Source organism: Capsicum annuum, chromosome 11 (genome assembly GCF_002878395.1).
Source record: "Capsicum annuum cultivar UCD-10X-F1 chromosome 11, UCD10Xv1.1, whole genome shotgun sequence".
NCBI lineage: Eukaryota > Viridiplantae > Streptophyta > Magnoliopsida > Solanales > Solanaceae > Capsicum > Capsicum annuum.
The window spans coordinates 23022374-23037691 of record NC_061121.1 but is presented as its reverse complement, the minus strand read 5'-3'; the positions used below and the strand labels follow the sequence as shown (position 1 = coordinate 23037691).

The following is a 15318-nucleotide window of genomic DNA, read 5'->3' as shown; positions in this document are numbered from 1 at the left end:
GAAGAAAAAATATTTTATATTAAAGAAAAGGAAAGAGGGAAATGAATTATCCTTAAGTTAAAATAAGCAGCAACATTCCGACAATTTTGTTTGAATGATTTAAGCAAGCATGGATGGTAAGACATCTCCATCACTGCAGCAACTAGAGCTGGCATCTCACGTGAATCTTCCAACCACCTATACATTATTCTTTTAATTTTTTCTCAATATTTATATCGAAATTTAATTACTACACTCTTAACTAATCATTTTGAGTTCAAGTCTTGTTAGGAGCGTCACTCCTAGAATGAACTTCGAATTAGTTAGAGCTTCAATGCGAATGTTTCTTCGATGTTCAATATTTGTTTTAGAGTTTAATTAAATTCAAATGGTAGTAGGACTACTACACTTTTAGCCAACAATTTTGAGTTCGAGTCCTATTGGGAGCGTCAATCTTAGAATGAGTCTTACAATGTGCGATCCAATTTAGTCGGAGTTTCAATGCGGATGTCGAACACTGAATAAGAAAAAAATTCAAATTCGTTCATTGCAAAGTCAATTTCAGAAAGCGATGCTCTATATAATTTTTTTTTTTCATTTTGATGAATTTGAATCGAGACATCTGATTAAGGATAGAGAAATTTCAACTATCTCACAAATTTAAAATGTCCAACACGTGTCAGTTGCATTTTTTTTTCCATCTATTTTTCTTTTTCCTAGACTAGTTTGAAAATCCCAAAAAATTTTACTATGCATGAGATACACGTATTAGGTGGCAGACAATAGTTGTATTAGATAATTCATACTTTACCAAGTGGTGCTTGGGTCCCACTAAAAGAAATGAGCCAAAGTCTTCTCATTCTTTATCTACTTCTCCGATTAGTTTTTTATTTTTATTCATTAAACTATACCTTTTAAAACTTGAAACAATTTTTCGCAAAAACAAAATCAAATCAAATAAGTCATATTAAATATAGAAATCAATCAAATTAATTGAAAAAAAAATTATTACTTTGATTTTTTTTTGATTATTCAATTTTAGTCATTTTTAAAATAAATATTATAAAATCAGTAACTCTTTAAGAAAGACAGAAGTACAAATATTTAATCAAGTTATTTATGACACTTATTTTCAAAAAATTGTACACATTGTTAAAAATTTTAGTCATTTCTAATGAATGAATATAAATAAATTTCTTACAACAAATTTTTATGCAAATAATAAAATATTTAGTTGTATATATTTTGATGATGGTATTTGAATTAAACAATTATAATTAATTAAAGAAGTACACATTATTTTGAATATTTAATATATTCTTGGAAAAATTACGTGGTCACTATTTAACTTACCATAACTATTTAAATTTTTAATTCTTAAATAATTATATAAATTCATGATTTCAGATAAAAGCTTGGATAAGAATTTGATATATTCATGTAAAATCTAAGTAATGTATTTGAAAGAATGTGATGCATGAAATCCAAACGAGTTGAGACTTATGTTATTTTCACTAAATTCTTAGCATCATTAAAATAAAAAAATACAAATTAAACTAGAAGTAATGACAAAAAATTAGGTTACTATAAAGATAAACACATGGTTTACAAACTAAGAGCGCAAAAAATTAATATGTAAACTTTTAAAAGAACTATATAAAATATGCATATGTACGTGTAATTATAATTTTTAAGTATGCATTTATAAAGTCTATTTGGTTCGAATTTAAATTTATTAAATATTTTCTCCCTAAAATCAAAATCAAAAGATATTGAGTTTCTTCAACTTTTAGTTTTTTTTGAATACCCTTAATTTCTCGCCTTACTCTTCCAATTTTTAACATTCGAACGGTTAAAATCCAATACTGTTAAATTAATTCATTTTCTAAGTAATTTTATTATTTTTTAATATCATCAAAATCTATCAAAACCATCCCCAAAAAAAGAACACAACTCATTTTGACAATAAATACGTAAGTTTGCAGCCATGAGCACGTAATTAATAAAAAAAATCAATGCACGCTCCTTCAAATCATTTAGCTGCTGCCATTTTCAAATTTTTTAATATAGATCTCTAGTTGGATTAGGAGTAAGTGCTTACCCCGCAAAAAGAGTAAAGTGAATGTAGGGTAAAATCTGTGTCCCACAATGGACACCTGTCAAACACAGAAAAAACTGACTCAATCAATATCTCATACAGGATAAAAATTTTCTACAATCCCCTGTAGAGAATCATCACTATATTATTCGCAAAATCACCTTCTGGATTCTTGTACTATATCGATTTTATAAGTTGGACATTTCTATTTATATGTTTGTCATCTGGACCCTTGAATTGAAAGTGAGTGATAGTGAATATTGAAAAAAATTAGTGAGTTTCGCTTGAAAAAAATTAAAAATTTTGTGAATTTTTTAAAGATATTCAAATTTAAAAATAAAAAATTTATTATGTTTGTATATATGAATTTATAGTTAAAAATTTAAATTAGTTGGAGAAGAATTTTAATTATTTGGAATGAATTTGATGTTTAATTTGTGAGTAAAAATAAGAACATGATTATTCAAATTTTTCTACAATTATAAATTTTTTTTATTTAATTAAATTAATTTTAATATTTAATTTGTTATTTGGCATTTTAAAAATGACTTGAAATTTAATGTAATACATTTTAAAAATTTTTATTTTTAATATTTTTTATTTTTTTATTTTTTTTTTAAATGACGTGGCAGATGATGTGGAAGATGAGGCTGACGTGGGAAGAGTGTGTTACACTCACCAAAAAGAGTTTAAAATATTGTTTTTTAGTAGATTCGGAAATCCAGATGACAAACATGTAAGTAGAAGTATCCAACTTACAAAACCAGAAGGTCATTTTGCCCTATATTTTTTCCAAAAAGATATTTTCAGACTTCGATCATTTATAAATTTCAATCAATCACTTTTGTCCATTGAAGGCCATCCTAACTTAATAAAATCAACAACATAATCCCTTTATTCCTAAATTTTACAGTCTTTCACTTTTCTCATATTCAAATTACAATTTTTCTTTTCTTTTCTTTGAAAAAACATAAATATATTTGAAGCTATAAAACGTAGTCGGTGCAGGAAAATTTCCATATGCATTCCGAGGAAAAACTAGACTCCAGGGTCTATAATGCGTAATTTTACCTTAAATATTAAAACAATAAATCACAGTTGGGTTAACATATAATAAGTCTAATTTAAAAAAAAAATAGCGAAAGAAAAGTTTCTTTTGCTTTCCACGCATGCGCGTATAAGAATGTGATAAACATATTCTTTGCTAGATTAGCTTTGAGAGGAGAAAAATATTTAACTCAAATAAGTTTAGAAGATATAAATTGTGTGATTGGTTAAAGACTTAAAGTGTGTATTCGATTTATCCAAGTAACTTCAGGATGCATATAATGTCATTTCTGGTGGAATCATGACTATAAACAATTATTATTTTTATGACAGAATTGAGAACACAACGTGAGTTTGTCGTGGATTATGGTTACTGTACTTTTTATATGATTAAATTCCAACAAATATTACCGCTAGTCTGCTACTGATCATTTCATAGGTCCACGTTAAGGGTAATAGTCTAAAAGAGAGAATAATAAAAGTACATATGCAACTATAAGTCTATGCATGAGCGTGAGCTAGAAGGTAACTTATTTCTGGTTAAATCGAATTCAGTAGTTTAGTTCAATTTCAGTCGAATTAAGTAGTTTTAGCTCAACTTTAATCGAATTAAAATTAGATATATATAAAAATTGAATTCAGTTACCAATACTTGATATGCTATCTCGGTATTTGGTTATAAAATTTAGGATTATTTATGTTGCGTTAATTTGATTGATTGGAGGGTCTAGTTAGTTCCAAAATTATATATCCACCATTTATAACATAATAATGGGACAATTTATTTTATAGACATGGTGAGATAACTTATCTTAAAATAGTAAATCACAAAATAATTTAATTTCGGAATAACTTGTTCCCGATCAAACCACCTATAAGTCTATAACTATAAGTCATGATGACAATTTAAGTTAATTAAGAGATGTACATTTGATTGTGTTGGCCAAGTAATTATTATAGTGTAATTCCTTAACAATTGTGCATTGATTAAGAAGTACTTTTATAGTTACATCCTAATTCTTAGGGAACAGACATGACTAAGCATAATCTAAATGGAGTTTAAAACAAAACAAACACACTAATTGGATGACCATGATCATCATAACAATGTACTTGAAGTGGAAAGTAGTCATAATCAATTTGTGGAGGGCCATATAGAATTAAGTACTGAGATTTACATGCAACTATACCTAATAAGCAAATTAATCTATGTATAATTTAAAACAAATCAATGGCTAATTTGATGCCCATGATCATGAAGATGTACTTGAAGAGGAAAGTAGTCATAATCAAGCTGTGGAGGGTCATAATTGATTAAGTATTGAGAATAACATGCAACTATACACCTATCAAATTATCTTTCTTTATATCATAGTTAGTCAAATAAAATATTAAATCATGTTGGTTGTTGGTAGTTCAATTGTTATAATCTTCTACATATTGTTCAAGTCATATGCATCTATAGTAAATTCTTAGAGACTGCTTTTGTAAAAATGCCAAAATAAAAAATTCTATGCCTCTCGTCTCAAATCATCTATCATCATTTCTAAAACTAGTTATCTCTGATTATTCATTATTTTATAATTTCAAGATAAATTAATTATATTTTCTGTTTCAGCCATAATAGTAAATATTTTTGAAGATTGCGTACAAACAACTAAATAAAGTAAATATTTAATGAAAAACATTATTTTTTAAGATATAAATAAAAGTATATTATAATTAAATACATGCGAAGATCTGACAAAAACAAAAAAAAATACATGCAAAGGTTTAAGTTGGTAATTCTTTTTACATTCTCACCTTCTCGGAGTCCAAGTATTATAGAATCTTGTATTAAAAAAATCTATATAAGCATGATTATATGATCAATCGCATCTAAACTCTCTTAATTAATATATTTAAAAAAAAAACATTTTAAGAAACAGAAGAAATAATTTGAGATGGATGAACCATTACTAAAGAAATGCACGCATCTTGTACATTAGATAAAAAATCTGGGTTCTATCATACTACTAATTGGAAAGAGACACATAAGAATTGATGAAAAAGAAGAAAACCCACTTAAATTAGCTTTCAATCAAATCGACATTAAAAGAAGTTCCTGAATTCCCAACACATTGGTTGATTAAATATGATAAAAGTTGAACTACACAATGATTGCTCAAACGAGATATTATACATGGAGCTACTTGACTTTATTACTCTTTTTTTCCCTCTTAAATAACTACTGATATATTAAAATATGTTTTTCTTTCTCTAAAATAAACTTCTAGATTTTAATTCTATAAAATCATCAATACAAATTATGGTGGAATAGTTTGATATCTCTTCATTCTTAATTAGTAATATTTTATTGAGACGTTGCGCCAAAAAAAGTCTTATAATTAATATGCAAATCCAAATTCAATTTTAATGAAGAACCCCCAAATAGCGAACAACAAACAAAATTCCTTAAAATTACTTTAGTATACTATCTTCCTTTGCGTCTTTATAAGCAGCACTACATGTGGAGTCTGAATGAATGGACTTTATATTTGCTTCAAATTTAATAATGGAGTCAAAATTTTCACTAAAACATTTTAAAGTAAAAAAAATATATATATAAAAAGATTAAAAAAAAATTCAATATTTATTATATATATCTATATAAAAAAAATAATTTTATTATTATATAAAAAATATAATTCTTCGAAAAGGGAATTCTAATGTACCCGTCGGCCGTACCTGCTCGACCCCTGTCAGCCATAATAAAAAGTCTGCCAGGAAATTAAATTTTCTCACTTTTAATTTCCTTTTCATCAAATAAAATTACAAATATTTTTTTAGAAAATAATTTTAGATTAAGTTACAATGATACCCTCAGAAAAACAAAGATTTACTGTCATGATTAACATTAGCTTTTCCAATTCCCATAGCCCACTCATAATTTCCCTTTCAACTTATTATGTTTGTTGCTTAAAGTGACTTGCTTTCCCTTAGCTTTTCCCCCCTTCTTTTGACTCAAAAAATATATCAGAAGAAACTTCAAACAGCAAAAAGCTAGTGTATGGTTATAGTTATAACCAAATGAATTTTACTTTTATACTCTGTTAAACTTGTAAAATTTAATCTCAATCATAACTTAACTAATGAACTTGTTATAACGAATTAAATTATGTTGATAATATGAAAAGATTTTTTCATTTTGGTTAGGATACAACATACTCCGTATTTACCTAAACTTCAACTGATTCCTCACTTTATAATTTCCTCGATCATTTTTTTCTATTTGTGCTACGATGTAATTTTTTTTAAAGGAAGATCGGATTAGTAGCTCAGTTAGCTAACTACTTGAACTTTCACTTTATTGGTCAGAGTTCGATTTTGTACTTTGTAATTCGTTCTTCGATTTCTCATTCCCCTACCCCTAATACTCCTTATATAATCATTATTTTCTAAAAAAAAAAAAAAAGTACCCTATACCTAGCTAGTGTGATTCCATATACGAGGAATCTGAAACGGATAAAATATATGCAAATTTTATCCCTACCTTGTAAGGTAGAGATTATTTTCAATAGAAAGAAAGACTAGATAAAGAGACCCACAAAATCCTTTCTTGAGAGTCATCCATTAGAGAATAAAGATAGATAAAAAAATAGATAGATAGATACATCATATTAGATGTACCATTACCACTACTACTAGATGTACCACTACCACTACAACTAGCTATCTACCTTAGCTCCCACTTTCAAACACATCCCACAACAAAGAAACAGACCACCACTTTAATTTTCTTACAATGGAAACTGGCCATCATCATCATGATAATATTATAAACTCCCTCCAAAGGCCAAATTTCCCCTTACAATTGTTAGAAAAAAGAGATCAAGATCATACAATATGTTCAAATTCATCTCTATTTCATCCTACTTTACACATGACCACCTCTAGTACTTATGATGCAATTTGTGTTGATGATCAAAAACCAAAAAATCAAGAAGAACCAAACAAGATCAAACAAGCAAAGAAAGGCACAACAAAAGACAGACACACAAAGGTCGATGGTCGTGGTCGTAGAATTCGAATGCCAGCAACATGCGCAGCTAGGGTTTTTCAACTCACTAGAGAATTAGGTCACAAATCTGATGGTGAAACTATTGAATGGCTATTACAACAAGCTGAACCTGCTGTTATTGCTGCTACTGGTACTGGTACAATTCCAGCTAATTATTCATCACTTAATATTTCTGTAAGAAGTGCTAGACACCATACTACTAGTGCCAGTAATTATCTAGCACATAATAATTTCGGTCATGTTCATCATGACCAAAATTATTTTAATGGGATGGGGTTATTTTCGTCTGAAAATTCATTTTTCCCCAGTGGGAATTTGAATGTACATGCCATGTTACAAGCGAAGGAGGAACTATGCGACAATAGGGACCAAGTTGATAATAACGATGATAATATTGGACGAATTAAGCGGAGGTCAGAAGGTCAAGATTTACTGCAAAATCACCAAATGGGTAATTTGTTGCAATCTAGTACTTATGGGTCAATTCCAGCAAGTCATCAAATTGGACAAAATCCTGCAACAACATTGTATATGATGACAAACAATACTAGTACTACTACTAATAATAATTCTAGTCATCATGACACTAGTAATTGTTCTATGTGGGCATCTCCTAGTAACAATATTGATAACTCAACTATTAGAGGAGGGCTATTGAATTTTATGAATTTTCATCAACCTATTTTGGAAACACGTGGCGGTGGCGGGACGGCAGCGGAAGGCCAATGGGGGATGTTGACGGCGGCGATGAACAATTATAGGCAAAGTGATCATGCTAGTGGTTCTAATCTGCATAGTGGAGCAGATGATCATCATCATTCCTGAAATGTATGTATTATATTTTTTGTTTATGCGAGATATTTTGTGCACTAGATTGTCTTTTTTTTAAGATTTTATTTTTAATATCTTTGATAGTGTACTTGTATGAGGAAATTAGATATAGTAGTTATATATTGTAATTTCTACTAGTAGATTGCATTAATAACAAGGAAAAATAAATTTCTTGGAATATTGAGAGCAAAACTTTCTTTTAATGGCATTTCTCTATGAAAATTTTAGGGTTTGGTGAGAATTCTGTAAAGAATGTTGTTTTTAATTTATCTTTTTTTAAAAAAAAATAATTGCTTTTTGTTTTTTCCTTTCAAGTGTTGACTACTTTAGTTTTGAGAAAGTTTTCGAGAATTACATTCAGCCAATGTTCCTTAGTCAATATGTTTTCGAATTTTATTTTTGATATGATGATGAAATTAAATAAGTTGAGCTTAGACCAAAAAGAAAAATGGTCTATGAGAATTATTGCAATTGATCTTAGTTTGTTTGAGATTGAGACGTAGTTATTATTGATCATGAAATGGGTTGAGTTTAAATGAGAAATATGGTCATTAAAAATTCATACAGTGGACACAACTTTTTGGGATTGAAAAATGATTATTGTTGTATTTTGAATTCTATATTGAAATGGGGATGAAATGAGTTAGAGTCTGGGACTGAAACATATTAATTATTAATGATAGAATGAGAATTCATGTAGCAGACGATCCCAATTTATTTGGATTTGGGACATAGTAATTGTTATTGTTAATAAAATAATGAGTTGAGTTTAGACAGAAAAAATGATCACTGCAGATTATACAACTAACACAACTGATTTGTGATTATTAGGCATAATCATTACTTTCTTCATTTCATAATAAATGAATTGTTGAATTTTGTCATACAAATTAAGAAAAAAACATTAAAAGCATAAATTTAACACAACTTTTTATTTTTACCCAAAAAAAAATTGACCCTGTGATAAATTTTAAAAAAAATTTAATGATTCATTTATTTTGAAACACCAATAAATATCTGAATAATTCACTTATTCTGAAACAGCTATATATTGAATTCTATATTTTCCTAGACAAGCAAACACTAAATAAAGTAACCTGCATAAGTAAATAAAGTCGAGTGTCAAACTTTATTGAGAAATTGTCAACTATTTTAAGAAAAGGTGGGCCGGATTGAAAGGGCACTATTAATTAGGTATAAATAACATAAATATCAATCTTTTAAAAGTAATTACATATTTTTTTATTTTTTAATTACTTTACTTTCTCTCCCTATTAATATATATAATATAGTCGACAATTGACATATACATAGCATTCTGTGTATATGTGAGATTTTTATAATATGTTTAGGGAGTTGAGATTTTTTGTAATATTGAAAACATAAGTTGTGTATTTGTGTAATTTTTTGATTAATTGTTGGAAAGGTCTCATCACATTACTAAACGAAAAAATTACCTAAATAAACTTATTAGATTGTTTATTTCAATATATAGCCCTTTTTTTTTTTTAATATTTTCAAGTTATAATAATTTTCATTAAAAAATATATATTTTTTCATTTAAAAAAAATCCATACCAAAATCAGCACAAAAAATGAAAAATATTATTTTAATATAACTAAACAACAATATTTCTTCCTTAAATATAATTACCATTTACTAATTGGTACAAATCACATTCCCAATTTTTATTTTTTTTCATTTTTTGTCTCCTTTTTTAAACATCAAGATTTATCTTCCATCTTCATACACGTTCGTTATTTTTTTTCCTACAAGATTATATTATTTCAGTAAAAAGATTTCGTAAGTTATTATTGGTTTATGCATCTTTTGAGAATTTTTATTTAAAGAAAAGATTTCCCAATCTGCAAAACAAAATAAGAACAATACATATAAATATGAGTTGTGATAATTTACACTTAATTATGATACATCATGGAAGAAGAAGAGATTCTGCAGGTATGTTAAATTATTTAGCAATTTGTTATTTTACATTCAATATTTAAAGAATTCGATAGTTTTATTTTAAATCATTTAGAGAGAATATATTTTTAAAAATGTATATATATTTCTCTTCAATGATGTAATGTTAAAGTGTTGAAAGTTAAATAATAAGATGGTGAAAATATCTTGAAACAGTAAATGATATAGTACAACTGTGTATGATTATGAGTTGCATAAGATTATCGAAAGTTATATAATGTGTGTTGTCACAACAGGTAGGCCAAGATACTTTGGTATAATCTAACGATTCTTTCATATATGATCTTTTTCGTGAATTCGACATTAGTGATCAAGGTCATCCTTTCTTCTTTTCATTCCGAAAAATAATAGTTGGCTGATAGGTGCCCAGCCCAAGTCCAGACGGGATTATGTATAATGCAACTATAAACTATAAAGTTTTAGTAGAAGTAATTGCAATACAGCTCAGGATAGACACACATTCAAATTAGTTTGAAACAAAGTACATAATAAGTGATAGTGTCCGTCAAGGTCATACACAATGACACAACTGTGAAGTTCTTTCTGAATTAAAAAAAATAATTGATGATTTTTTTTTATAAATATCCATTGTATGTTATAACTAAGGATATATTATTAGAACCATTATAATTTACCAAAAAATTAATAGTTTGTTTTAAAAAACAGAGTTCTAACGAAAGATTTTCAAAACAGACGAATCTATTTTTCAATGATTGCGTTAGTTTAATAGGTATAACTCTAGATTTCGAAGAAGTTGAAGAATAACATGTTCAATTAATTGATGATGCAACACATACCAAAATTAATGATCAATTTCTGGAGATTTATAGTTATTCTTGATAACTGATTATAAGTGTATAATTTATTTGAATTTGCTTTATCAGTTATGATATTGACTGAGTTATAATAAATGATTTTTTTATCATGAATTATTTATATGATGTTGTTTTTATCATTTTCAATACTCTGTTTATACAGTTTCAATGTGTTGTTGGCTCTTTCATTATGGTGGTAGAGTTTGTTTATGTATACTTTGATTATTAGTTGTGTGTAGCGATATAATAATTACACTAAACTAAAAAAATAATCTAACTAATATTAATTATATGTGATAGCGAAAGACATATATGCGTTTATTAAGATAAAATATGTATGCAAAGGCGATTAAAGATTTTTCTCATCTACTGCATGTAATTTGAATCCAATGGTTTAATTGCAAATTATTAATATTGCAAAAAAAAATATAACATACGAGGAACAAAGTCCATACAATATTTAACTTGAACTTAATAAGATTGTTTCATATAAAAGATCAAAAAAATAAATAACAATAATATGAAACTTGGTAACAAAAAAGTCATTCAATCACTTTCTAATAAGTCATAAAATATAATTAGTAAAGTTTAACACAATATTAACAGAACAAAATAATGTCTGAACCTACTACATTCAAATAACAAAGATCCAGAAAAAAACACAATAACTAAATAAAAAACGTCTACTATAATCTTGTTTTGTGATTGGAATGATCGTGTCCTTGAATTTTTGAAATAACTTTATATTTTGAAACTGCTATGCTTGCTAGTAACATTTTGCTTTCTCTATTTGATATCATCAAACACATTAACCTTAATGTATGAAGTGTACTAGTGACTATCTTTTTTTTCCCCTGAAATTAAAGATATAATAATAATGTTATGTTAATTATACAATAACGGTCAAACTGATAAAATTGAAATCAATAAACTTTACATTTGATAAGGACATTAAACCTGTATTTTTTAAAAAAAAATTGGACATATAGCAGACAACAAAAACATATTAATAATTAAACCCAAAAAAATATGAAATCTAATTAAAATGCATTCCATTATAAACAAAAATATTGGTTCAAATCATAATTTTATTCCATTATAATACAAAACTCTACAGTTAATAAATAAATTAAATCTATATTTTTTGTAGAATTTTTGACATATAGCAGACAACAAAAATAATATTAAGATCTGAACCAAAAAATTAAAAAAAAAATATTCTGAAATATAATTAACATACATTAATAGAAGTACCCGCGTGATTCACGAAATATTTTTATAATAATATGCGTTGAAAATGTTATCTAATTCACATTGAAATAATATAATTAAATAATTTTTATTGATCACACTGATGTATTTTAAATTGGCCTTGAAACATTAAAAATAGTGTTAATAGTGAAATTACAATTGATACTCTTAATAACTAATCACAATTACAATTATTTTAGATGTTTTGATATGAAAAAAAAATATTTCTTTAATCATATTTTATTTAAGGAATTTTAAAATAATTAAATATAAAATATAAATAATTATTAATATTATTTTTGAACTCTTATATTTATATTTTAATCAAATAAGACATAATTACATTCCTTACCTTCCATTTCAAATTTTAATATTTTTGTCTATCAATTAACTTCACAACTAACTATACTATTTTTAAAAAGTTACATCTTTTAATTGCATCTCAAATACTAAAAGCACTCACTTGTATTGATTACAAAATTTTCAATTTCAAATTTTAAATTTCATTTAGTTTCAATTCAAAAATTAAATACATAAATTTCATTTAGTTATCACACTTACCCCTACCCCCAAAACCCATTCGACCCCCTACCTAACCCTACAAAAATAATTTTTATTTTTGATTTTAAAAACAAAAAAACTTTCCATCCTTCTGTCCTGGCCCCAAAAAAATTTAAACTTTTTTTTAACAAAATTTCCTACTACACAACTCCAAGCCCCACCTACACTACCACTTCGTCTACCCCACCCACCTAGCTCACCCTTTACCCCACCCCAATCGTCATAATCTTCTACTCTTTCTCTCATCCATCACTTTACCTTTATGCAATTTATTATTGTGTGTTAAATATACAAAAATGCTATTAGAAAATATTTCTTAAGTTACTCATAAAATATCAATTATCAATTTATTTTAACATATATGCTATTACTAATGTCAAAAATCACATCAAATAAAATTGTCTGTTTGTAAGCTCAAAATCAACTAATAACTACTAATTCGTATTTTTATTATCTTAATTTTTTTTTTTTTAAAAATTACTCGATTAAGTTCAACCATGTTATATCACTTCAATTAAATTATGCTTTTTGTTGTCTATTGAAAATAACTTGAGATGTAGTGAATTAATTCATCATCAAAATGAAACAAATTATATAAGCATACACCATCAAAGATGATGATAAAAGCACATACAAATATTAAGAGTAAACATTTAGTAATATATTTTAAAAAAATTTTGTGAGAAAATTGATATTTGAATTCATAAAAAGAAATCGTCATAATTAATTTTAATAAACGTGAAAGCAATAGAAAGAGATGACGGTGGAGATATATGATTATGATGATAAAAAAGAGTAGTCACAACAATATTAATTCTTAAATTGAATCATCAAAAAGAACAATTACTTATATTAATTTAAATTGGTAGACCTTGAACATTCACAGAGAAAGATAAGATGGAAATGTTATATCATTTCTGCATAAAAAAAAAAGTCAATTCAAGAACAACTTTTCAAATGAAGAACAAAAAAAATGCAATAAATAAATTCATGAATATAGTTAATGATAGAGAAATATATATAAAAGAGGCCGAGTGATAGAATTTCATTCCTATTCAAATTTCATTTAAATTCAAATTCAAATATCACATATATTTGTTAAAAAGATTAGTTTGTTATTCTTTCTTATCTTTACATTTTTCAAATATAATACATATTTACAATCAATATATATTTGAGTTGAGATAAATATTGAAATAAATAAGACAATAATAACAACAACAACAACAACAACAACAACAACAACAATAATAATAATAATATAATATATTATTATTAGAATTGTTGTTGTTGTTGTTTAATTATTTTTACTTTACACTACTATGATGTATTACTATTACTGTTATTACTATTATTATTATCTATTCATTATTATCTGAGATAAATATTAAGATCAATCATGTAGCCAAAAAAAAAAAGTGTAGCATGATTACTAATTAAGCACATCTAATAATCTATTATTTTCTTGTAAATTATAAGTTTATCTTTGAAATAATATTTTTATCTCCCATTCAAAATAAAAAAAAATTTATAGAATAACTAATATCTTAGAGGAGTGATTATATAATAATAAGAGTCCAATTAAAACTATTTAGTATGATAATTATCTACTTCTAATATACAATTTTATATTTTTTTAATATTATTTTAAATTTAAAGTCAACAATTTATTACTTTTAATTATCTTTGCCATTTTACCTCTCTGCAAAATACAATGCAAATTTATCTTATAATATTATAACTGAAATAAAAGAAATATTTGAAATCAACCCATATATTTTTTACTTGTAAATAATGTATCATTATTATTACTGTTATTATTAATATCAGTATTAGTATTAAAATGTATTAGTATCAGTACATCTACTACCAATTACTACTATTACGTTTGTACGTTTGTAGCAGTGCTACTACTGCTACTATTATAAATTAACTTCTAATTATTATTATTATATTATATTTAATATTTAAATATATTTAAAAGAGATAAATTTATGATATAGTTAGAGATGTTTTAGGACTCTTCAATTATGACTTTTTAATTTTAAGTTAATGAATTATTTTAAAATTTTCAAGGCCTACTATTTTCAAATTCAAATATTTTTAAGTTTTTAATTTAAATTCAAATTTAAAAAGATATAACATAAATAATATTTAATAGAATTAGTTAGACAACAATAATCCAATTAAACTCTTTAATGTGATAAATAACTATCTTGACAATGATCATTGCTATTAATTATTATTCTTATAATTGTTACTACAACTATTACACTACTATGTATTGCTATTTCTGTTACTACTATTTTCTTTTTAAATATTATTATTATTATTATTACAACTACTACTTATCCTATTATTATTATTATTAGTAGTAGTAGTGGTAGTAGTGATAGTGATAGTAGTGGTGGTAGTGGTAGTGGTAGTAGTGGTGATAGTGGTAGTCGCAGTCATAGTCGTAGTAGTAGTAGTCGTAGTTGTGGTGGTGGTGGTCCCACTACTACTACCACTACTAGTACCACCACCACCACCACCACCACTATTACCATACAATATATTATTTATAAAACTATTGTATAGATTCTTATTATTTTTACTACTATTACTACTGCACCGCATTTTATTTTTAAATTAAAAGCAATACAACTTGTGTATTACTATTACTATTATTTATTACTTATTATTATTATATT

At 25.9% G+C, this 15318-nt stretch overlaps 1 protein-coding gene across 1 annotated transcript; it reads left to right on the top strand.

Moving 5' to 3' along the window:
* Window positions 1–6444: 6444 nt before the first annotated feature.
* Window positions 6445–8193, top strand: LOC107846860 (transcription factor TCP15). The gene has a single exon (XM_016691130.2). It carries the CDS (start codon window positions 6909–6911, stop codon window positions 8007–8009), a length of 1101 nt encoding a protein of 366 aa, XP_016546616.1. The 5' UTR covers window positions 6445–6908; the 3' UTR covers window positions 8010–8193.
* Window positions 8194–15318: the final 7125 nt, after the last annotated feature.